This window comes from Notolepis coatsorum (assembly GCF_963971535.1).
Source record: "Notolepis coatsorum genome assembly, chromosome: 19".
NCBI classification, from domain to species: Eukaryota; Metazoa; Chordata; class Actinopteri; order Aulopiformes; family Paralepididae; genus Notolepis; species Notolepis coatsorum.
This window is the reverse complement of record NC_140183.1, coordinates 2,813,053-2,839,371: the sequence shown is the minus strand read 5'-3', so window position 1 is coordinate 2,839,371 and position 26,319 is coordinate 2,813,053. Positions and strand designations below refer to the sequence as shown.

The following is a 26,319-nucleotide window of genomic DNA, read 5'->3' as shown; positions in this document are numbered from 1 at the left end:
AGGGCTGGTAGCACCAGAGAGGAGGTGGTAGGGCTGGTAGCACCAGAGAGGAGGTGGTAGGGCTGGTAGCAGCAGAGAGGAGGTGGTAGGGCTGGTAGCAGCAGAGAGGAGGTGGTAGGGCTGGTAGCACCAGAGAGGAGGTGGTAGGGCTGGTAGCAGCAGAGAGGAGGTGGTAGGGCTGGTAGCAGCAGAGAGGAGGTGGTAGGGCTGGTAGCACCAGAGAGGAGGTGGTAGGGCTGGTAGCAGCAGAGAGGAGGTGGTAGGGCTGGTAGCAGCAGAGAGGAGGTGGTAGGGCTGGTAGGTAGCAGCAGAGAGGAGGTGGTAGGGCTGGTAGGTAGCAGCAGAGAGGAGGTGGTAGGGCTGGTAGGTAGCAGCAGAGAGGAGGTGGTAGGGCTGGTAGGTAGCAGAGAGGAGGTGGTAGGGCTGGTAGGTAGCAGAGAGGAGGTGGTAGGGCTGGTAGGTAGCAGCAGAGAGGAGGTGGTAGGGCTGGTATCACCAGAGAGGAGGTGGTAGGGCTGGTAGCAGCAGAGAGGAGGTGGTAGGGCTGGTAGCAGCAGAGAGGAGGTGGTAGGGCTGGTAGGTAGCAGAGAGGAGGTGGTAGGGCTGGTAGCAGCAGAGAGGAGGTGGTAGGGCTGGTAGCAGCAGAGAGGAGGTGGTAGGGCTGGTAGCAGCAGAGAGGAGGTGGTAGGGCTGGTAGGTAGCAGCAGAGAGGAGGTGGTAGGGCTGGTAGCAGCAGAGAGGAGGTGGTAGGGCTGGTAGGTAGCAGAGAGGAGGTGGTAGGGCTGGTAGCACCAGAGAGGAGGTGGTAGGGCTGGTAGCAGCAGAGAGGAGGTGGTAGGGCTGGTAGCACCAGAGAGGAGGTGGTAGGGCTGGTAGCAGCAGAGAGGAGGTGGTAGGGCTGGTAGGTAGCAGAGAGGAGGTGGTAGGGCTGGTAGCAGCAGAGAGGAGGTGGTAGGGCTGGTAGCAGCAGAGAGGAGGTGGTAGGGCTGGTAGGTAGCAGAGAGGAGGTGGTAGGGCTGGTAGCAGCAGAGAGGAGGTGGTAGGGCTGGTAGGTAGCAGAGAGGAGGTGGTAGGGCTGGTAGGTAGCAGAGAGGAGGTGGTAGGGCTGGTAGGTAGCAGAGAGGAGGTGGTAGGGCTGGTAGGTAGCAGAGAGGAGGTGGTAGGGCTGGTAGCAGCAGAGAGGAGGTGGTAGGGCTGGTAGGTAGCAGAGAGGAGGTGGTAGGGCTGGTAGGTAGCAGAGAGGAGGTGGTAGGGCTGGTAGCAGCAGAGAGGAGGTGGTAGGGCTGGTAGGCAGCAGCAGAGAGGAGGTGGTAGGGCTGGTAGGTAGCAGCAGAGAGGAGGTGGTAGGGCTGGTAGCAGCAGAGAGGAGGTGGTAGGGCTGGTAGGTAGCAGAGAGGAGGTGGTAGGGCTGGTAGGTAGCAGCAGAGAGGAGGTGGTAGGGCTGGTAGGTAGCAGCAGAGAGGAGGTGGTAGGGCTGGTAGCAGCAGAGAGGAGGTGGTAGGGCTGGTAGGTAGCAGCAGAGAGGAGGTGGTAGGGCTGGTAGCAGCAGAGAGGAGGTGGTAGGGCTGGTAGCAGCAGAGAGGAGGTGGTAGGGCTGGTAGCAGCAGAGAGGAGGTGGTAGGGCTGGTAGGTAGCAGAGAGGAGGTGGTAGGGCTGGTAGCAGCAGAGAGGAGGTGGTAGGGCTGGTAACACTGCCCCACAATGGTGGAATGAACTTCCCACCACAGTTAGTACAGCGGTAACCCGACCACCAATCGGTTGACTAAAGACGCACTTCTTCAATAAAAATAAAATAAAACGAACCTTCTTATTGTCTAGTTACTAACATGCACTCAACACTGTAGCACTCAAGTCTGAACACTTTGATGACCATCGTTACTCCGCTGATAGAGTTGTACCCTTCCTGCTGACTTGTCGTACAGGCTCAGCCCTACTACTACACTAATCAAATCAAATCAAATCAAATTTATTTATAGGGCCCGACAACACACGTTAATGTCCCCATGGGCCGTACAGGTCTTCTTTAAACAAGTCAAGAAGAAAACATAACAATAAGTCAGGAACAGAACAAGAACACCATAAGGTCCAAACATTTTTAGATGAACGCAAATAAAAGAAAGAATGCAAGCACTCCCAGACATACCCCACGCGAAGGTAAGGAAAAACTCACTAAAACCTAACAATAGGGAAAAAAGCTCCACAGGCGATGTGGAGGAGAGAAACCTTAGAAGGGCCGTTCAAGGGGGGATCTCCCTTCTTAGATGTCGGTGATAGTAGTGTTGCAGACGGACAGTTGGTAAGCATGCACTCAAGTGCGTAGTGGAACACAGATGAGTGCATGCAATAGCAACTGTACATTTTGAAAGATTAAAGATAGAGCTAATAGCGATAGCAACTGAACATTTTGAAAGATTAAAGATAGAGTTGATAGCGGATCTATTTGAGGCACAGGGGCGGCGCAAAGTGGGTCAATTGTATTGTGTCAACTATAAGGTGTGTGTGTGTGTGTGTTTTCATAGGCACAGTGACTACAAGGTGGTCTCGCCTGCACTGCGCGCCGTGGGCAACATCGTGACGGGAGACGACATTCAGACACAGGTGGGTACATCTCATCTGATCACTTCATTCTCTGTATTGAAATCAATAGATTTCTCGATTTCTTTTAAAGGAACACGCCAACATCTCCAGGGTTAGACAAGAAGATAGATTTAACACATTTCCCCCTCTGTGCGTTCAGTAGAAAGCTATCCGGCTCCAAGCTAGCATAGCATAAATTAACGGAAGCCGTTAGGGACCACTGGCCGCTTAAAACTGCTGCCGAGGTGTTTATGTTCAACAGCTAAGCTAGCTGGTCCGTATCGGCTTCCATTAATTTGTGCTAAGCAAGGCTAGCTTGCGGCCGGATAGCTTTCTAATGAACACACAGAGAAGAAATTGGTATCCATATTCATATTCATGTTTGACTCTGGAGAAGACGGGCACATTCCTTTTTTTTTTAATAAAATTGTTCTCCTTTTTCTATTTTTCTCCCATCCCAATTCCACTGCCAATTCTCCCCTCCCCTGTCTTGAACGTTGCTCGCATATGCCCCCCACTGGCCGGTTGTAGGGAGGATAGAAGCCTTGCATCACGTGTCCCCTCCGGTACACGAGGAGGCAGCCTGTCTCATCTTTTCACCTGCCAGCAGTGGACTCTCATTGGCGAGGAGTAACGTGTGGGAGCAGGGGAGGAAATTAGGCCACTTTACTCGCCAAATGCGAGTATTTTTTACGTTTGGCGAGTGATTCATGAAGACCACTCGCCACTCTGGCGAGTATACAAAAAAATAAAACATTCTGCAATCACTGGACTGGCAAACGGTGCGCGTCTTCTGAGTGTTCGCTTTAGTTGACAGACAGTGCCACGAGAGCACTGCACAAGACCACCCGCGGACATATAATGTTTAATAAACGTTTGCGCAGTACTGGCCAACCCGCGGACATATAATAATAAAAGTCCCGCGGTACTACTAGGCTAGCCATCAGGAGCACTCGCAAACAGATAACGTTAAACACAGCAGAATATGGAAAACAGACAGACTGACCAACGGGGAACTGCATCCAACCCTAGTACAACCCTCGAGTATAAGTTACTAAGGACACATTTAAATCAGAGGTGTAATGTTGTCTACTAGAACTGTATACAGTGGTTAGCTTCTAGTTAGCGTTATATAGCTGCTTGCTAGCTAACGTTAGCCCCGTGTGCTCAAAGCAGCCAGCTAGGTGTATCTGTTATGACTATAATGTTTCCGAAAAAGCACCGGACTACGACGTAAGGTTAGACATTTTATTTCATGCTCAAAAGCCCCTGGCTTGCACATCGCAGTCACGAAAGGGGCTAGCTCAACCAGTGCACGCACAACGTCAACCCAACTGACGTTACCACAACACTTGACGGTACTTTCACAGCACTGTCGTAAGACCACCGTGCTGTCTTAAAGGCACAGTGTGCCTACCCAGATGCATACACAACATTGACGCGGCTTGACATACAAAGAAGTAATTATCACAATTAGCGATTTTTTTTGTCTGGTAAAAAATCTGTTTGTCTGGTAAAAAAAATCAGATACTCGCCAGTTGGCTGGTAAGCCAAAAAGTTAGTTTCCTCCCCTGTGTGGGAGGCTCACACTGCCCCCGCCACTTCCTGTCTCTGCTGTGCAGGCGTCCCCCCCGACCAACCTGTAGGAGTCGCTGTCCAGATTACCACCCATCGACTTCCACCCGCTAACTCTGCCAATGAGTTAGTATGACGACCGGCCCAAGCCGGAGGCAACGCCGACAGCCGAATTCGAACCCGGTGTCTCTTGCGTTGGTGACAAGCGCAATGTCCGCTGCGCCACCCAGCCGCCCACAGATGGTCACGTTCCTATAATGTTGGTGTGTTCCTTTTTAAAAGTGGAAAATCACAGGAGATCATAAGGACTTTTGGAAAAAGTCTGGAACTGGAACCAAATGAGACTGAATTTCAACCTGTGTATGCCATTGGTTCTCAAAGTGAGGTCCGGGGACCCCCCCAGGGATCTTTGGGGTTCCAGGGAGTCCCCCAAAGATGGGGGGATATTTATTTCACTAATGTCTTGACTTGATTCTGAACAGTTTACTGTGTAATTTCATGCGATCGTGAACTTATTAACCCTTTCACTGCCACACGACAGAAGGTTAGCCCGGTTGTGTGATAGTAAAGAGGGTTTAACCGGCTGTCGTGTGGCAGTGAAAGGGTCAACCTTCTGTCGTGTGGCAGTGAAAGGGTCAACCTTCTGTCGTGTGGCAGTGAAAGGGTCAACCTTCTGTCGCGTGGCAGTGAAAGGGTCGAGCGCGCCCCTGTTTCCTCTGTGTGCTCCAGGTGATCCTGAACTGCTCGGCGCTGCCCTGTCTGCTCCACCTGCTCAGCAGCCCCAAGGAGTCCATCAAGAAGGAGGCCTGCTGGACCGTGTCCAACATCACCGCGGGCAACCGGGCACAGATCCAGGTAGGTGGTCTGCTGCTCCTATTGTCTGTCTGTGTGTTTAGCTGGTGTCTGTCTGTCTGTCTGTGTTTACCTGGTGTCTGTCTGTCTGTGTTTAGCTGGTGTCTGTCTGTCTGTCTGTCTGTCTGTGTTTAGCTGTCTGTCTGTGTGTTTAGCTGGTGTCTGTCTGTCTGTCTGTGTTTAGCTGGTGTCTGTCTGTCTGTGTTTAGCTGCTGTCTGTCTGTGTTTAGCTGGTGTCCGTCTGTGTTTGTTCTGTTCTCTCATGATGATCCTATCTCTCCTCTGACAGACGGTGATCGATGCCAACATCTTTCCTGTGCTTATTGAGATCCTGCAGAAGGCGGAGTTCCGCACCAGGAAGGAGGCAGCCTGGGCGATCACTAATGCCACCTCCGGGGGCACTCCCGTACAGATTAGGTAAGGATACAGACAGTTAGGCCTGGGCGATATATCGAGTATACTCGATGTATCGCGGCTTGTTCTACATGTAGTAAATTACTATATCGAGTATATGTTGAGTATATGTTGTCACGTCGCGGCTGAGATGAGACTTGCTTTAGAGCAGAGCTTTCCTCTCATTTCATTATAGACACAGACCAGCGCGGACCTTCAATGACATGCAATTTAATTGATGCAAGCAATGGGCTAACGTTAGCTGCTAACAAAGTTATCCCATAACTAGGCTAAGCTAACTAGCGTTAGCCGCTAACCCTGGAAATGCTCAAAGCGGACTCCACGACACCAGTTCCATTCGTGAGGAAAGGGGGTGGGGTTATATTGACGAGGCTTGACAACAGAGGTTCAAAGATAACTTCATATTTATTGGTTATTCGTTTGTTTATATCTGGCATCCAGTTTCCATTTCCGTGTGTTCAACTGTTCATGTGTTGACGTTCAAGTGTGACATCATCACCTACGGCAGCTTAGACGCTCAACACGCAAACCTATAACAAAACGCCGGGGGGGGGGGGGGGGGGGGGGCTGGCTCTCTCATGCGCTCTCTCTCTACGTTCAATGATTTTAAAGTAGCCAAACGTTACAGTATAAATACTAACTGGCTAGTTGATGATATAAACATTTAATTTCATTATCTGAACTATTCTAAAATCATTAAGTCTGCTATAAGCCATTATCCCTTTGTGTGTAATTATTATTTTCTCACAGTAGTGTGTATATATATATGTGTGTGTGTTTGACTAAAGTGGATAGAAAACTACAGTACTGTGCAAAAGTCTTAACACTTTCAATGCCCAAAACATGATAAGATGTTTGATCAGCCCAATGCCTGAATGCCCACGACGCCAATTAGCGTTTTATTTTTTTATTAGCGATCTGAATTCATCTTTCATCAACCGAGTCTCCCGTTGGTATGCAGCCCCTGTAGGAGCTCAGATGTGAAAAAACCGCCCCTATCGTCTCCCAGATGGTAATGCACCCTTTTGGAATGGACTCAATGAAAATGGATGAGAAAAGAAAAATCTGGAATCCACATTTTACTTCTCAGGCATGTAACCCGAGCCGATCGGATTCATTGTGGACCCTGAGAACAGCGTGGAATACATATGTACAGTATGTAGCGTTGGATCAATAAAAGTGATCGATATTTGGAATGCCGATCAGGAATTGGAATAATCTTTTTGGAGAACATCTGATCTGAGGTAAGGAATCTATTTTACAAGTCTTGGGATAATCAGAGTTGTATTCGCTGAGATCTCAGCGTTCGCCCTATGTGTGTGTGTGTGTGGGCGATCGCTTTGAGGAAATCAGAGAATCGATTTTTCAGATCGCCTATATAGCGTGCATACGTACACATATACTATCGCTAATCTAGCGTTTATTCAAAATGCTATAAAACGAAAATGAACCGATAAAAAAACAATCCGCTTCGACAATGTTGACTGGAAAACGAGTCATTGATAAGCGACGGGCAGATTAGACACATAATTTAGCCAGATCAGCCACAATTTAAAACATAGATTAGGCGTTATTAACGCTAACATTGAAGTGGATGGTGGGCATTCAAGCGGTAAATCAAGATTAAGATTGGGCTCTAAAAGTGTTAAGGTGCTCCCATAGTCGAACAGACCGTACACGGAGCAGACTCCGCAGAGGTCCACTGGACTCATTGAGCTTTCATAGTCGATCGTACCTCAGCGGACCTCCACGGACCAATTTCCTACATGTCTCGCGCCAGTTTACTACATTTCCCACAATTCTTTGTTTACACTTCTGTTATGGCGTCATTATCAGATGATGAAGAAGAGCTGCTCTGTTTACTCTCTTCAAAATGTGCGTCTATCTGTGCCATAGTTTTTACCACAAGATGGCGATGGCGTCAAGGGGCTAATCTCAAACTCTCCTCGCGCGGTGTCACATTTGATGCAGGTCATGGTCAACAAAGACCCCGAGCAGCGTTTTGTGTGACACCAAGTGGGCGCCGCGGACGTCCGCGCATCAGAAAATAGGAGCTTCACACTTGGAGTCCGCTTTGAGTACCCTCTGGGTCTGCTTTGAGTACCCTTTGGGTCTGCTTTGAGTACCCTTTGGGTCCGCTTTGAGTACCCTTTGGGTCCGCTTTGAGTACCCTTTGGGTCTGCTTTGAGTACCCTTTGGGTCTGCTTTGAGTACCCTTTGGGTCTGCTTTGAGTCCGCGGGAGTCTGCTCCGTGTACGGTCCGCTCGACTATGGGAGCACCTTTAGGCACCCAATAGTTTTTATATAAATTGTCTTCGATGTATTTTCTTTTTTTTTAATGAATTTATTCACACACTCACACACACAATATATTACATATACATATCTTCATGTGAAAACATCATCGTCGAGATTGTGTTTGTTTGTTTATTTGTTTATTGTTATTCGCACTTACAAACATACATTCTGGGATAAAATAAGTAAATAGAAGAACAGTTAAAATGTGCAGGAAAGGTAAGCGACCTCCCCTCTTAAACCTATATAGGATAACTACACAAACAAATTAAAATCCCCCCCCCCCCCCCACATTATGCACAAACACATGTGCATATCCCTCTCACATGCACACAGATACATACAATACAGCATTATACAACTATTATAATGTTGGGAAAAAATATTTAAAAGACTTTAAACAAATACACATGGATACTATAGACTACAGGATCTGTAGTTCTTTTTTAAGCTTACTTTTAAATATATTTAAAGTGGAACATGTTTCTATTAGATTTTGTATATCATTCCACATCACTGCACCTTGATAAACAAATGAGAATTTGGCAACAGAGGTCCTACAGAAAGGAATGCGTAAGTCTTTATTTCTTCTTGTGAGATGTGCATGATAATGAGAATTAAACTCAAAATAAGTTTGAAAAAAATTAGGCAAAGATAAAGGAAGACCAATTACTTTATACATAAGAATCCCTGTTTGATACTTGTTGACCTCATAAATTGTGAGTAGTTGCAGTTGTTTAAATAATGGTTTGGTTGGGGCTAAATAAGAATAGTTAGTTGCAATTCTTACAAAGGATTTCTGAGCTCTATGGATTGTTTGTAAGTAAGATTGGTAAGTGCTGGCCCAAATTATATTGCAGTAAAAGATGTGAGGAGATTGTGTGCGAGTGCCAGGTCTCCCAAGAAGCTATTTAAAGCTTTTGGAGGGAGCCGTGATCACAAATATAAACAAACAAAAACATACAACGTGGGTAGGCTTACACACCTACCTACTAACAAACATACAACATAGATACATAAATACAGACAATGAATATACCTAAGTATTTGGGGATATGATTTAAGCAGTTCCTTCCAGTGATTTCTTTTTACGGTTGTGATGGATTTGGACAGTTTCAGACTCTCGTCGAGCTCGTTCCAGATCTGCGGGTCCCTGCACGCTATACTTAGGCTGGAACATTTGAGCTTTCTCCTCTTGACAGAGATAAGATGCCTATCCCTTGTGTTGTGGATGTGCAGTGGACGGCAGACTGGGACAAGCTCAGACAGTCTGTGATTCATGTTATACACAACTTGATACATCATTGATGCATTTTGGTGGACATTAAACTCAGCGAGCCTCAGGAGACCAAAGCGATGGAACAAAGGGTGTATTAAACCCGGACCATGACACTACTTGTAGTATTTTTTTTGTTGTTGTAAACTTTCAAGTTTCTTGAGATGGCAAGTGTTGCACCATATGATATTACAATAATTAATGAGGGGTTCATACAAAGTTTTATATAGAGTGAGAAGGGCAGGTAAGGGAAGAAAATAACGTATTTTACAGAATAAACTAACATATTTGGACACTTTTGTTAGTAGATATTTAATGTGGATTTTTTTTTATTGAGTGACTCATCGATGACGACCCCCAGGAATTTTGTGGACACCACTCTTGACCGCTCCTTTCCATTAATTTTAATGCAAATATGATCAGTGCGCATGCAATTTGAGTGAAAAACAATAAAGTTTGTTTAGCTGAGATTTAGTGATAATTTATTGCACTTAAACCAGGTATCCACTTTTTGTAATTCAGCGTTGAGTAATTCTTGTAGCTTAAATCTTGCAAATAAAAAAAATGAATTAGTGTGTCAGTAGACTACTCTTAGTACATTTTCATTTAATAATTTTTTAAAGCATCTTCATGGTTTAATAATGCAAACATGTTGCAGGGACTATTATAATCATATTGGCGTGACTGTATGCATCAAAGGGTTAAATCAAGCATTTTAAGTGCTTTAGAGGAAATGTCAAAATATGGCATTTAGAGGCCGTATCGCCCAGCCCTAGATACAGTACGCCCGTACAGATTAGGGAAGAATACAGTGCTCTGGTGACATAACATTCTTCATGGGCTGTCCAAAAGGTTTAGATGGACCGGTGTGGTTATTTAGTCTCAGGGGTTTGGTTGTCTCTCATGTGTCCAGGTACCTGGTGTCCCTCAACACCATCAAGCCCATGTGTGACCTGCTGACGGTGATGGACTCTAAGATCGTGCAGGTGTCTCTGAACGGCCTGGAAAACATCCTGAGGCTGGGGGAGCAGGAGGCCAAGCAGAACGGAACTGGCATCAACCCCTACTGTGCTCTCATAGAAGAGGCTTATGGTAGGAGCTGGGAGGGTTAATAATGATGATATATTTATATAGGGCTTTTCACGCTGCTCAAAGACGCTTCACAGAATGGGCGAAAACAAAAAAACTAAATAACTCTGGGTCAAAAACAAGTTTTGAGGGGTGGTTTAAAGGACGGTAGGGTGTTGCCGTTGTGGATGTGGTTAGGGAGGGCATTCCAGAGGGAGAGGGAATCCGCAGCAAAGGTCCATAGCTTGGTCCTGATGGGATGTGAAAGGAATTTATTATTGTAGGGTTGTACACGTTACCACATCCCACGCCGGAAACGGCTTACGACGTGTTTCAAGTTCATGCGAATTCTGCCAATCCACGGCGTACGACGTTATTGAGATCATATTTCATTTTTTCGCCATGTTATTCATAATTCCCTCACGGAGCCTGGTATGATGCAGTGGGAGCATGCACTACTCTGCAACGCTTCAATACTGCCACCTGGTGGATGATCTACGAATTGCCAAAACGGAAGTGGATTTCTTGTGATCCCGGTGCATCTGACAAATGCGTCCGGCACTCGCATATTGTTGCGGGACTGTATACACACGTCCGTGTGTAGCGATCGCTGCCATAACGCAATAATCGATACGATTTGACCGTGTATTATGATTATACAAACCGGAAATGGATTTAGGAGATCGCCATCAAATAAGTGGAATCTTTTTCCTCCAGTCTCATCGTCGAACGGTAAGAGGACACTGACGTCATTTTCAGCGCGTTTGTTTATTATTATCCATGCAAACTGCTCTCATCAATATATCACCCATACTAAAGCATTTACCGACGATCACGGAATTATAAACGACCCCCCCCCCCCCCCCCTGTTCATCCACGCATGATCAGTCATAACGTTTAGGATCATGTACAGTTGAAATTTTTAATATAGCGTGTATCGCCAACAAACGGCATTTGATAATCTATATATGTGTTTATGGCTATATCTCACGTTATAGGAATTACTGCAGAAAACGATAAAAACATATTTATATTCTATCTAGACGGTATTTTCGTATGAATCTATGAATGAAAAAGTAAAACGTTCCTACATCCTGAACGATAGCTAATCGATGTTGAATGGGCCATAGTAATGTCAATTTAGCAATGCAATTTAAAAAGGTATAGCCCTGCAAAGAAGGTGAACATCTCCATAGGCTTACAGTGCTGGCAGAGGGTGGCATAAGATGCTCAAATTGCGTGGCAGGGAATGTGTTAATCGGTCGGCTTGGTCTTAGTCGACCAACACTTTGTTAGTCTATTAGTCGATTTTTATGTTTTTTTTTAATGGGTTGTTTAAAGAGGTCCTCCTGCATTATTGCTTATGCAAAACAAAAATGTGAAGTTTGTTGAGACTTTTTTCTATTTGATACAAATCAAAATTTGTTATTGATATCCAAATATTTATGGACCTGACTATAATTTCCAGCATCTGATCCGAGAATCCTCTGCCCTGGAGCTGCTCCTCCACCAGGTGGTGTTGGTGACGACATCCATAGATATATATAGAACACTAGATAGCTTACCCGCGCTGCCGGCCAATGGAGAGCGACGTCACTGAACCGCCGCCATCTTGCCCAGGTCAGCCTTGAGTGAGAGTGAGTGAGCTGCACAGACAAAAATACTCATAACTCGCTGAAATATTGACGGATTTACAAACGGTTTGGTTTATTACAAGCATGATTCAAGCGGTTTGTAAAAAAAAAACATCTTTAAAATATTTTTTTATAAGTATGCAGTATCATAACTACATATTTGATGTTTATAGCAAACCAACCCGTTTGTAAATCTGTCAATATTTCAGCGAGTTATGAGTATTTTTGTCTGTGCAGCTCACTCACTCTCACTCAAGGCTGACCTGGGCAAGATGGCGGCGGTTCAGTGACGCTGGTGACTCCGCCTTAAGCTATCTAGTGTTCTATTATATATATCTATGGTGTTGGTGACGACGTCTGCTTTGTCTGACCGTTTGACTGTCCTCTTCCCCCAGGCCTGGACAAGATCGAGTTCCTCCAGAGCCACGAGAACCAGGAGATCTACCAGAAAGCCTTTGACCTGATCGAACACTACTTCGGCGTGGAGGAGGAGGAGGACGCCAGCCTGGCGCCACAGGTGGACCAGAACCAGGCTCAGTTTATCTTCCAGCAGCCGGACGGACCCATGGAGGGCTTCCAGCTCTAACCGACCCCCAGACAGACAGACGGACGGACGGAGGGAGAGAGCGCCCTCTAGCTGGGCTGACTAGAACTGCTGTCCCCACACCCCTGCCCTTTTGCTGGGTCAGCTACACCCTCGCCTCCCTAAGTTCTTCTCTTATACCAAGACAAACCACAACACCACGCTCTCTTGAGAGAGAGAGAGACGTATGGATGGATTGATAGAGAGCAAGAAAGAGGAGAAGAGAGAGACTTATGGATGGATAATTAGATGGAGACGGAGAGAGAGAGAGAGAGAGAGGAGCTTCTTGTCAGTGTTTTTACTGTGGGGGTCTGTCTGGAGTGTTTTATTTCATGTTGGACGTGCTGTCTATGCTGTGGCGAACCTCATGTTGGCAGACGAACGAAAGGGTTGATTTATCTTTTTCTTTTCTTCAATTTTTTTCTTTTCTTTTATTTCCTATGACGTTATTATCATTATAAATGATTTTGATGTTTTATAATTATATCCAGTGCAAAATGAAACCGGTGTCTCACAATCACCTTCCACGTCCCTCTTTTTAAAATGTGAAACTACCTCTTCGGTCTTCATTTTTATTTTATTTTTTTTGAATCTAGGATATGATGAAACGTATGACTCGTCAAAGTCTGATGCCACAGTGGAAGATATGATGGGATTTTTTATTGAAAAATCCCAAGTCACAAATAATAATATCCCTGGCATCCTGAAGGCTTGTCCCGTGTTGTGACCGGAGCAGAGGAAGTGGTGGTCTGTACACAGGAAGTGGTGGTCTGTACACAGGAAGTGGTGTTCTGTACACAGGAAGTGGTGGTCTGTACACAGGAAGTGGTGGTCTGTACACACAGCACTATGGCATGGTGTTCTGAACACAGGAATTGGTGGTCTGTACACAGGAAGTGGTGGTCTGTACACAGGAAGTGGTGTTCTGAACACAGGAAGTGGTGGTCTGTACACAGGAAGTGGTGGTCTGTATAGACGGCACTATGAAAGCAGGAAGTGGTGGTCTGTATAGACGGCACTATGAAAGCAGGAAGTGGTGGTCTGTATAGACGGCACTATGAAAGCAGGAAGTGGTGGTCTGTATAGACGGCACTATGAAAGCAGGAAGTGGTGGTCTGTATAGACTGCACTATGAAAACAGGAAGTGGTTGTCTATACACCACTATGAAAGCAGAGGAAGTGGTGGTCTATAGACGGCAGGGATGCCCCGATCACGTTTTTTGCCACCGATCGTCTATGAGCCATATCGGCCGATACACTGCCGATACCGATCGTTTTTGGTTTTATAATATATTTTTTTTTTTAAATATATAATTCTTTCTGCGAGACATCGCCACCACGCAACAAGTCAAAATGCTCGCTATCTGCAAACAGCTCCACTGTCTGTGTGTATACTCTGACTAACAGGGTCTGAAACCTATAAGATGTTCGCAGTGTTGTTATGAAGCATGATAGCTAATTAGCCAACAGCTGCAAAAAACGAATAATGTCAAATTATGTTATAAGACATTGATATCAGGAGCTATCTGTAGCTACTGCTAGCCGGCTAGATACCGTTAGACAATGCATCATGTATTAAACTAAAGTGAACTATTTAGTTTACTGGGTCATTTAGTTTAAACAGTGAGCTAACGTGAGCTAACGTTAGCTACCTAGCTAACGGAGCTTCTCATGCAGACTAATGGGCGGAGCTTGTTGACATGATGGGTCTGGGAGGGGGAGGGGCAGCAGCTGTGTGCCTGAGAGAGAAGTCGGCGAGTGAGAACTCCGCTGAGAATTGGATCATGTTTTCTGCGCGTCTTCGATCGGTTTTCACGATCGGCGAAAATAAAGCATTATCGGAATTCTCATATTTATACTGATTATCGGCCGATACCGATCGCTGGCCGATCGATCGGGGCATCCCTAATATACAGCACTGTGAAAGCAGGAAGTGGTGGTCTGTATACACAGCACTATGTCATGGTGTTCTGGAAGCAATACATATCCTCTCTGGGCCACTCGGACCTGGACATCCATTCTCTTATTTATTCCGTTGTAAAGGGCTTTCCTGCTCATCTGTGTGTGAGAGAGAGAGAGAGAGAGAGAGAGAGAGAGGTGGAGGAGATACAATTCTGAACTCCACCTCTTGGCTCTGACTGCGCTTTAGATCCAGCATTAATTAACTGGCTACAGGCAAGAGATTACATTTGAATATACATTTCTGTAACAGTGTTACAGTATTAGACTTGTACTTAGCAGTGTTCTGCTGCTTGTTTGAATGCTCCTCCGTTTCAAAGCAGTATCAGGTCCGAACGGGGTGCGGGGTCTATATCATGTGATGCAGTGTGTGTAACAATCTTTCCAGATAAATAATACTATTAATTAAAAAAAAGAAAAAAAAAAGACTTGATTTTTTTTGGGGTGGCTTTTGTTTGCTCATCTCACCATGAACTAGACTACTAGAGGTATACAGTATATAATGAGTTATTTTGTTTTTCTGTCTGCAATTGTATGTTACCCTTGGTGATACCTTGCATTAGACTCTGTGGGATTTTGACTTTAGCTAGATTGAAATGTAGGGTTTTTTGTATATTATATATACATTTAAGAGAAGCAGCGTCTGTAAAGGAAGTATTTAAAGGACCTTATGACGGGGTGTGTGGCAAGGTGTGATATGCAGTTGATATAGTTTCCTGACTGGTATGCAGTTGTAGTGTTTTACTTTTTTGTGACCATCGACATAAGATACTTGTCATTAATCTCATGAGTTTTTGAAATTATTTTCACTATTATGCTGAAGTCTGAGGGAGACATTGATCTGTCCTCCGATGTCTCCTAGAAGACTGATCTGTCCTCCGATGTCTCCTAGAAGACTGATCTGTCCTCCGATGTCTCCTAGAAGACTGATCTGTCCTCCGATGTCTCCTAGAAGACTGATCTGTCCTCCGATGTCTCCTAGAAGGTGGTTATCTGTCCTGTTTCCTAGAAGACGTGATCTGTCCTGATGTCTCCTAGAAGACTGATCTGTCCTCCGATGTCTCCTAGAAGACTGATCTGTCCTTCGATGTCTCCTAGAAGACTGATCTGTCCTCCGATGTCTCCTAGAAGACTGATCTGTCCTTCGATGTCTCCTAGAAGACTGATCTGTCCTCCGATGTCTCCTAGAAGACTGATCTGTCCTCCGATGTCTCCTAGAAGACTGATCTGTCCTCCGATGTCTCCTAGAAGACTGATCTGTCCTTCGATGTCTCCTAGAAGACTGATCTGTCCTCCGATGTCTCCTAGAAGACTGATCTGTCCTTCGATGTTTCCTAGAAGGTGGTTATCTGTCCTGTTTCCTAGAAGACTGATCTGTCCTTCGATGTCTCCTAGAAGACTGATCTGTCCTCCGATGTCTCCTAGAAGACTGATCTGTCCTCCGATGTCTCCTAGAAGACTGATCTGTCCTTCGATGTTTCCTAGAAGACTGATCTGTCCTTCGATGTCTCCTAGAAGACTGATATGTCCTCCGATGTTTCCTAGAAGGTGGTTATCTGTCCTGTTTCCTAGAAGACGTGATCTGTCCTGATGTTTCCTAGAAGACGTGATCTGTCCTGATGTTTCCTAGAAGACCTGATCTGTCCTGATGTTTCCTAGAAGACGTGATCTGTCCTGATGTTTCCTAGAAGACTGATCTGTCCTTCGATGTTTCCTAGAAGACTGATCTGTCCTTCGATGTTTCCTAGAAGGCAGTGATATGTCCTGATGTTTCCTAGAAGACGTGATCTGTCCTGATGTTTCCTAGAAGACGTGATATGTCCTGATGTTTCCTAGAAGACGTGATATGTCCTGATGTTTCCTAGAAGACGTGATCTGTCCTGATGTTTCCTAGAAGACGTGATCTGTCCTGATGTTTCCTAGAAGACGTGATCTGTCCTGATGTTTCCTAGAGAATTGATCTTTCCTCCAATGTTTCCTAGAAGGCAGTGATCTGTCCTGACGTTTCCTACCCAATCGACGTCCAACACTCGTGTTGCGCTCCTCCCCTCTGCGAGTCCATCGTAGATCTTTACATCACGTTACATTATTTGAAAATGTAGATGCTGTGTACATTTGAGTACAACAACATTAATTGGTCCAGAACCAGGAGTCAGGAAATAGGCCTATATATTTACGTGAGATGGAAAATATTTGTAATGCAAATAATTATGTCAAGCACATTCAATCGTGTATAGTTTTCTAATATTTCTCATGTTTGTATTGCTGTAGATATTTTTTTAGTTTTTTCTTTTTTTGTAGGTTTTTTGTTTTCCTATTTGTGAATTTTGTTTTGCCGTGTTCTCATGTGGCTCTCGCACAACTAGAAGTGCCATGGTAGAATTGCAGCATCCCCAGTATACAGGAAGTGGTTACTGTATAACGCAGCCATTTTGGCTCTTTTTTCCTGGTGTTGGATCACAGATGGTTGTGAATGAAGCTGGGCGCTAGGCCGCTTCTCCCTGTTCTAATGAAGGCTGTCGCCTGGGTGTTCTGTTGGGACTTGATATTGTGTAAGACATTTCTTTTTAATATATATATAAAAAAAATAAAAAATAGAATCAATAAATTGATCTGTTACAAACAAGTCTTGCACACTTGCGTCGCTGATATTACGTGTCTTTAAAATAATCTTTTCAGCTATTTGAAAGTTTTCCTAGATTGGCTCACTGGCACATTTACATCTGATATGAGCTGAAATGTCAACTAATGTGCTTCATTTGTTGTCCAATAAACGGGAGTACATAATGGGTGTAGATTCAGCGCCCCCACCAGCGGGACTGCAGCTGTTCTTGGGACCGGCCCTGCACACGGCGCCCCCACCAGCGGGACTGCAGCTGTTCTTGGGACCGGCCCTGCACACAGCGCCCCCACCAGCGGGACTGCAGCTGTTCTTGGGACCGGCCCTGGACACGGCACCCCCACCAGCGGGACTGCAGCTGTTCTTAGGACCGGCCCTGCACACAGCTATTGTCTGAGGATTCTCGTGGCTTAAGGGTGAAATACTATTACTTTTTGGATACAATGCCACCCATCCAGTTTTAACTGTACCATACATAGCCACACAGACATGTAACTGATAGAATAGATATTCACTAGGGATGTCCGATATTATCGGCCTACCGATATTATCGGCCGATATCGGCATTAAAATGTGATATCGGTATCTGTTTTCAAGTTTTTATTTTTATTTTTTAACATTTCTAGAACCTTTATTTACCCAGGCAAGCAAGTAAGAACAAATTCAGATTTTATTTATTGTCAAAAGTATGCATAATGTTGTGTTAATTCCACAACAAGAGATAATGTAATGTTAATTACCTGAAATTATTCCGTTTTTTGGGGGGGAAACCCTGCATATATCGGTATCGGAAATTAAGAGTTGGACAATATCGGTATATCGGTAAAAAAGCCAATATCGAGCATCCCTGATATTCACTTTTAGATCTACATTCTTGACGGTAAATGGCTGCATTTATATAGCACTTTTATCCAAAGCGCTTTACAATTTGTTCCTCACATTTTATGAATGAATGAATGACTTTCATTTATATAGCACCCTTCACAGCACGAATGCACAGGGTGCTTTACACTACAGCTTATATATATAAAAAAAAAATCAGAAATAAATGACAACAACAAACAGTGAAACCAGATAAAAAAAAGTTGAATAAAATAATTTAGATCAAATCATCAGTCACTAATTAAAAAACAAAACTAGGAACAGTGAGGACAAGAAAGAGTGCCTATATGTATGACCAAAGGCCTGTCTAAACAAATGTGTTTTTAGTTTTTTTTTTCAAAGGGGCCAGTTCGCAGGTCCAGGGGGAGAGCGTTCCAGAGCCTTGGTGCCGTCACCTCGAAGGCTCGATCACCCCTTGTTTTGAGCCTGGACCTGGGGACCACCAGGAGGTGCTGATCGGCAGATCTGAGTGAGCGGGTGTTGGTGTAGGGATGGATGAGTTCAGTGATGTAGATAGGGGCCTGACCGTGAAGTGCTCTGAAAGTAAAAGTGAGGACTTTGAAGTGAATTCTATAGTGTACCGGGAGCCAGTGCAGGGATGCCAGAATGGGAGTGATGTGTGACATGATTTCTTTGACCTTGTGAGTAGCCTGGCTGCAGCATTTTGGACCATTTGTATATTTTGTCTGTGGATGATTTGGTGAGACGGGTGAAAAGTGAGTTGCAGTAGTCAAGCCAAGAGGAAATAAAAGCATGCACGGACAGTTCTAGTTCAGAGTGAGATATGATGGTGCGTAGTTTTACAATATTTCTGAGGTGAAAGAAGCAGGTGAGTGTTTTGACATGTTTGTCCAGGTTCATGGCCTGGTCGAAGACAACACCCAGGTTTCTCAGGTGGGGACGTATGTCGTCTGGGACCCCAAGTGAGTGGCCACTCTAGCTGCAGTCTTCTCAGCTGCTGCGATCAGCACCTCCGTTTTTTTTTAGCATTTAACTGGAGGAAGTTACTCCCCATCCAACTCTCAATGCCGAGCAGGCACTCCTGGAGAAGGCCGAGTTTCTCCAAATTGTCGGATTTAAAAGAGCAGAGTAGTTGCATGTCGTCTGCGTAGCAGTGGTATTTAATGCCGGTGAATTTATTGATTTGACCCATTCACTCACACATTCACACACCGACGGTATAGAGGCGACCATGCAAGGTGCCAACCTGCTCATCAGGAGCAATAAGGGGTTAAGTTTCTTGCTCAAGGACACTTCGACACACTGCCTCGGAGGAGCGGGAATCCAACCGGGCACCTCTGGATTACCAGACGACTCCTGCTCTACCTCCTGAGCCACTGTCGCTCTGAATGTTGTTGCACTGTCGTCGTGAATCTAGTCATGTGGCTGGTTGATAGTTGTCGCGTTACCATGGCAACGAACACCCCAGCAGCAGTTCTAAACACATTCTAAAATGGTTTCCCCTTTACTACTGGGAGACAGATCACCCGACCCGTTATATATCCTCTTTGAAAGCTAGCGACCACTGCTGTCCCCCGTGTAGAGACAACATCAGACAAGACAGAGTTACACACAACAAGACATGGGCATGATCAGACAAGACACAGTTACACACAACAAGACATGTGCATGATCAGACAAGACACAGTTACACACAACAAGACATGGGCATGATCAGACAAGATGGGCATGATCAGACAAGACACAGTTACATACAACAAGACATGGGCATGATCAGACAAGACACAGTTACACACAACAAGACATGGGCATGATCAGACAAGACACAGTTACATACAACAAGACATGGGCATGATCAGACTAGACACAGTTACACACAACAAGACATGGGCATGATCAGACAAGACACAGTTACACACAACAAGACATAATGCATGACCAGACAAGACACAGTTACACGCAACAAGACATGGGCATGATCAGACGGGATCATCCCTATGTTCCCCGGGTCCTATGTTCCCCGATTGATTGATTGAAAATTGTATTAATTTTTATTATTTTATTAATTATTAATGTCCGCCTTGTTTCGAACTGGTTAAGCTTAGACCCTCATTCGAAGTTGGTTAAGGTTAGAGTTTGGAATCAGGGCTGGTGGTCTAAAACTTTCAATCAATCAATCAATCAATCAATCAGGGAATATAGGACCCGGGGAACATAGACAGACAAGACACAGTTACACACAACAAGACATGAGTATTATCAGACAAGACACAGTTACACACAACAAGACATGAGTATTATCAGACAAGACACAGTTACACACAACAAGACATGAGCATTATCAGACAAGACACAGTTACACACAACAAGACATGAGCATTATCAGACAAGACACAGTTACACACAACAAGACATGAGCATTATCAGACAAGACACAGTTACACACAACAAGACATGAGCATTATCAGACAAGACACAGTTACACACAACAAGACATGAGCATTATCAGACAAGACACAGTTATCCATGCAGTAGAACCATATAGACAGAGGGATTAGAGTGAAGAGACATCAATCTGACACACACAGATAGACAAGCCAGACAGACAAGAAGGTGCTAAGTGGGGGAGGTGCTTTTGGTCATGAAGGATTTTATATATTAGACGGGTGTCATGAAATATAGACACATGTTCCCAGCTCAGGAGATCATACTAATGTGCTACTGTTGAGTTGAGGATATTGAGTGGTGGTTTTGTGTATAGCTATTTGGGTTTCGCTATCTGCCAACATTGGACTGTTTGCTATCTGCCAAACTAGCCAGCCAGTTACCGGGAGAATACTTAGTATATTAGGCAGTATATTTCATTTTATTTAATTGTATTTAATTTTTATTTAATTTTATTGTATTTAATCACTGTTTAACCAAGTAGGACATTTAAATCCATTGCCAATTCACCCATTTAAGCTTATGGTATTTTGTACACATCTCAAATGAGATAAATAAATAATGAGAGAAGAAAAACAGTCCTGGCTCCTCTCTTGTCATGGGGGATTATATCCTTGAGTATTGATGACAATAGCCTTTAGGGGTGAGGTATTTCTCTCCGCTGGTATCCCCTTTCACTTAAGTACTCCTCCCTTGTCCTTGGTTTGAGTTTACATTCCTCCAAGGTGGGATTCAGGGTGTGAGAACAGGTGTGGGTCCAGTTTCTACACATCTTCCCGTTTCTGAGATTCAAAGATGGTTTCACGTGAAATACACCATCACAGAGACAGCCGGTACCAAACAACTAAGGGTTCAGAACAATGTTGTTTTCTGTAAAATAGTATTCCTGTGAATATTGAGGTCTAACATAAACTTAATTTAACCCCATCTTCACACACACACACGCACGCACACACACACACACACACACACGCACGCACATACTCACATACACACATACACACGTACACACATACAACCACATTCCAAGACTACCCCATCCGCACGTGAGATCATGAAGTTCACATTTACACACAGCGCTTTACTTAAAAGGACGTTCACATGCATGAAAACTGGGTCTGTTAAAGACGGATTAAAACAACACTAAGGCCATGGTTACACTGGGGTAAAACAGCAACTTTCTATTTTCGAATGATTACGTTTGCATGTCCCAAGTTAAAAAGAAACGCAGTTTTGGCAGGCCTAGTGGCTCAAAGGGTGTTTTCGTTTTTTGGAAACTCGCCGACAATGGTGCCATGTAATTTGCGCGAACCGGATACGGAGCCGTTCTGCCCAATGCGCAGTAGAGACCTGCACGGTTATTTCCAGTGTTTACAGCAGAGCTGTCCCAAGTAGCTGCGGCTACCAACGTGTTGTCAAGTTATTGTTATAAGGAACCCAGTACTCCAAACTACAACAGTCTGCATTCGCTTAACAATTGTTTGTATTGAGCCGTATTGTATTGTGCCCATTCTGCAATCTGTTAAATAACGTTTACATCCATTTATTCTGCTAGTGTAACGGATATGTGCCGCGATAGTGTCGAAGTAGTGGCAGGTTCAGCGTTGAACCGGCTACAGTGGTGCCGTAGACCCGGATGCCTTGGGTGGTGTGAGTTTAGGGGGGGTGAATGTAACGGATATGTGCTGCGATAGTGTGACTACGGTACATGGAAGTAAAACTCACTCCCCAGAGGAATCCAAACTGAGCGCTTAGAAGGGAGTTCCTTTCTTGGCGCAGCGGTTTGCGATGCTGGCCCCGGTGCGGACGCCCGGGGCTCGACTCCCACTCAAGGCATGCGGTCGAAGTAGTGGCAGGTTCAGTGTTGGACCGGCTACACTAGCATTAACGTTACTACGCTGCTAGCCACAATGCTATACTGTTATAATGGCATATCCCAATCACGTTAGCACGTAAGCTAACAAAATCGGCGATCTTTTTGTGAGACTAAACTCCGCTCTTGGTGGTCAATTGTGTTGATGTTAGTTTTGTTTCATCAACAAATGAGGCAGAACACACAGTGAATGTATCCGTTTTTGTTTATTGCACTTTATTTCTTGCTGAAAACTAAATGCTATGTAGCTAAATGGCTGATGCGAGGTATAAAGTATAAAGATGGTGGCTTTCTGAGATTTTGAGCAGGATGTGGAGTGACTTGTTCAACCTTTCTGATTGGTTGAAAATGGCCTTCATGTTTGAATTACATCGCCACCTACTGCTTTGGCATTGTACTACATGTATATAGTAGACGAGACAAAACGCAGTCTAACTTAACTCTAACTTGCCTGCCAATACTGAATGAAACTAAATGAAATGGCCCTAGTGTAACCGCAGCCTAAAACAGCCTCTCTCCACACTGTTTTTTTTTTTTTTTTTTTTTATCTTTCTTCCCCTCCTTTTTCCCGATTTTTCTCCCATCCCACCCTTCCTGGTTGTTGCGTACTTTCCCCTACTGTTGGTCCGGGAGACCGGAGACTGTCACATGCTTTCCTCCGACGCATGTGCAGCCTGGGGCAGGCCAACCTGGCCGCGCAGGTTCTCACCGGGGAGAGTGTAGCGTGTGGGAGGCCACACTATCTCTCCTCAGATCCAACCGTCGCTGAGCAGGCGCCCCGACCGAACTGTAGGGGTCGCTGTCCACAACGCCCAGGACCCACCCTTCAGCTTCCCACCCCCTGATACAGCCAATTGTATCAGTGCGAGAGGCCAGCCAAGCTGATAGCAACGCCGGGAGCTGGATTCGAACAGGCGAATCCTAGTGTCTCCCGGTGTTGGTGGCGAATCCTAGTGTCTCCCGGTGTTGGTGACGAACGTAATCTCCGTGCGCCACCTGCCCCCCCCTCTCTCCACACTGTTGATCTCCCTGTGTCTCTATATATACCAATGTCATGCTCTCCGAATTTGGTGTCATCACAACAAAACCAGACTTGCAGTCACCGGGTGTGGGAGGGCTAACGGAGGTACTGGGGGAAGTGAGAGTGTGTGGGGAGCTACTGCTGACCGCCCTGGAAGGCGAGGAAGACCAGAGTACCACCCCCCAGGTTAGTAAATCCTGGGCCCCATCCGCTCCTGCTGCCCGACCTCCAGAACGACGTTCCGGGCCCAAAGACGGGGGTGCAGATAGATTGAACTCTACTGTATCCCGCTACCAGGTGGCTGTGTATAACTACTCCCATAAGCAAATAGATAGGATGATTAAGTATAACAAATATTGATCTGTGATGTCAACAAGACCTGAGGTTTATATAAGTTCTGCAAATATATATCCTATATGCGCTAATTCAGATAGAGGTCTTTTAGAATGTCTGTAGTAATATATAGTACGTAATGATCAATTGACAAAGAGGCAAACATCGGTGTCATACCGAAGACGTCGGTGTTGGAACTCTAATGCATGAAAGATTATTCCGCTGTTGCAGTCTTCCTATTCTACCGCCTGGTGCCATGTACGCACGGTCGGAGCTCAAGCACACGTTCATATTGATCAATCCCACACTTTGCTTAGAAATGATTGTACGCACGGTTTACGCACATATCTGTGCATACGCAGCATTGATAAATGAGGGCCCAGGACTATTTTGTTTCCTTTGGCATGCAATTACATATCTGAGCAAACTAACATGATGTGTGTGGAGTTCTTCAAGGTTAGATTCTCTGTCCTTTTTTATTCAACCTCTCCGTGCTCCCTCTATAGGCAGAATGATGTAAAAGAACAAAATCACTCACCATACTATGCGGACGACATTCAACTATATAACACTCTCTCATCAAGTGACCATGCTCCTATAGACTCACTGCATCTGTGCATTGACCAAATCAATGACTGGGTGTGTTAAAATTGCCTCCAACTAAACAAAGACAAAACTGCAATAATTGCCTTTGGTACTAAAGAAGAATGGCAAAAAATGTGTGCTCATCTTGACTTATCGTAAAAAGCATGTAACCAGCCTCAGCTCATTCAGAATGCTGCTACTATAGAGTTCTAACAAGGACTGAGCACACTGAACATATTACACCAGTTCTCAGGTCTCTGCATTAGCCACCAGGGTGGCATGATAGAATCAACTTTAAAATACTGTTACTTGTCTATAAATCACTTAACCTGTTAAGCCTTAAGGTCCCCCTATAGATCAATAGAGACCGTATTAGATCCCCAATTATCATATCATGGGGTATCATTGGAAAGCCACACTCATTGGCTACGACGCTGTGCAAAGATTTCCGAGATCGCCAAATGATTGACGGAGCTAGAACCTCGGGAGTCGGGGGTGGTAATGTGTACTTTTGCGTACTTTGGGGCACGCCTCACATATCGACATGTAACTCGAGAACCGCTGAACGGATTTTGTCACCTGAAAGGGCAATCGACAGGCAACAAATAGGGCTTTAATTATATGGTTTAGGGCCAAAAATACATCTCTGACTTGCTTCCACCCTATAAACCCTCTAGACTCCTTAGGCCATTAGGGACCGGTCTGTTAACTCAAGTTTCAGGTTTCCACTTTATTGTGTCACATCCCTCTCCTTTTACAGTATAGAGGAGGGACATTGTTAATGTCTTGGTTCCTCTGCCTCGCAGCAGTATCAACACGACACAAAGTAGTATAAAAGAAGCAGTGTAAGATCAGTAGTGTGTGCAAATCAGTATTGTGTGCAAATCAGTTGCAGGGACAGCAATAAAATAGCACACAAGCACACATGAGCACACACACAACACACACACTGTATACGCTCACACACTAAGCGGTCACTCTAGCATGAACGCACACACACACATGCTGCACACGCTCACACTCAACGGTCACTTTACACAATGAAAAGGTCACTTTAAAAACAAGAACGGGAATGGTTCTTGTATAGTAAACAGATGGATATAGCAAGCTAGCATAAGGACACATAGTATAACTGTAGATTGTATAGCATTGTATAGTAGTGTACATAAGACCCAGTGCCTCATCCGTAGCTAACATTGTATTGCACTATTGCAGGACCTTAGCATGTCTACCATGCTTTTTGTAAACTTTATGTACATATTATACCTGTTATGTCTTATTCGTATTACTTGTATTATTGCACAAATGTCTTATTCTCATCCTATTCTTATTACTTGTATTATTGCACAATCGCTGCGGGCATGACCCCCCGCATTTCACTGTATACTTGTATGCTGTGACAAATAAAACTCTTGACTTGACTTGACTCGACTCGACTAGTAGTCATGAGTCTGACTGCCTGGGGGAAAGAACTGTCCCAGAGTCTGCTGGTCCGGGCCTTCAGTAAAAATACTGAAGGACCCACACCACCCGGGCAACAAGCACCTCGTGCGGCTGCGCTCGGGCAGGCGTTTCAGCGTCATGCCCACCCGGACTAACAGACTGAAGTTTAGTTTTTATCCCAGGGCCATATGTGCACTAAACTCAGCTACATTTTAAAACAACAGTCTCCTTGCACCCCCCCCCCCCCCCCCCGCACACGCACGCACACACACAACATTAAGAGATAGTGCAATTATATTTTATACCCCCCTGTTTTATTAATGTTATCTACGCCCCACCCCTGTTTTTATATTTAACACAGTGTTTAGGACTGTTTTTATTTTTTTTACTAGCACCTAGGGTTGCATTTCTTTATTTCGTTGTAACAACTGTAACAATGACAATAAAGATCTATTCTCTCTCGGATGCTGTGGTACCGTTTTTCCAGACAGCAATAGCTGAAACAGTTTGCAGTTGGGGCGGCTGGGGTCCTTAATAATCCTGCGGGATCTGCTGACGCACCATCCATTGTATATAGTATCCTGGATGGAGGGAAGCTCACAACCACAGAACTGTACAACCCTCTTTCTGGTCGAGGGCAGAGCAGTTTCCATACCAGGCGATGATGCATCCAGTCAGGGTGCTCTCAGCTGTTCCTAGAGTTAAAACAAGCATTCAGTTATTATTATTATACACATTTCCAGAAGATCCAGAAGATTTTCATTCAAATATCTTCCCTTCGAATATGTCCATGCCCATTTTCACCCCAGTCAAAATGTAGCTTGATAGGTCAGTGAAGCTTGTGTTTTCAGGAACTGACATGGATAGGGTTGCCACCCGTCCCGTAAAATACGGAATCGTCCCGTAATTGGAAACTAAAAGAC

General features: G+C 44.9%; 1 protein-coding gene across 1 annotated transcript in view; it reads left to right on the top strand.

The window, feature by feature from the left end:
* Positions 1-15,212, top strand: part of LOC311246699 (importin subunit alpha-6) — a 39,834-nt gene extending 24,622 nt beyond the window's left edge. Inside the window, exons 10-14 of the mRNA XM_084336916.1 lie at positions 2,520-2,598; positions 4,882-5,007; positions 5,294-5,421; positions 9,903-10,081; positions 12,087-15,212. Coding sequence (XP_084193042.1) covers positions 2,520-2,598; positions 4,882-5,007; positions 5,294-5,421; positions 9,903-10,081; positions 12,087-12,277 — 703 coding nt within the window. The 3' untranslated portion in view covers positions 12,278-15,212. The remainder of the gene's footprint in view (positions 1-2,519; positions 2,599-4,881; positions 5,008-5,293; positions 5,422-9,902; positions 10,082-12,086) is intronic.
* The last annotated feature ends 11,107 nt before the right edge of the window (positions 15,213-26,319 follow it).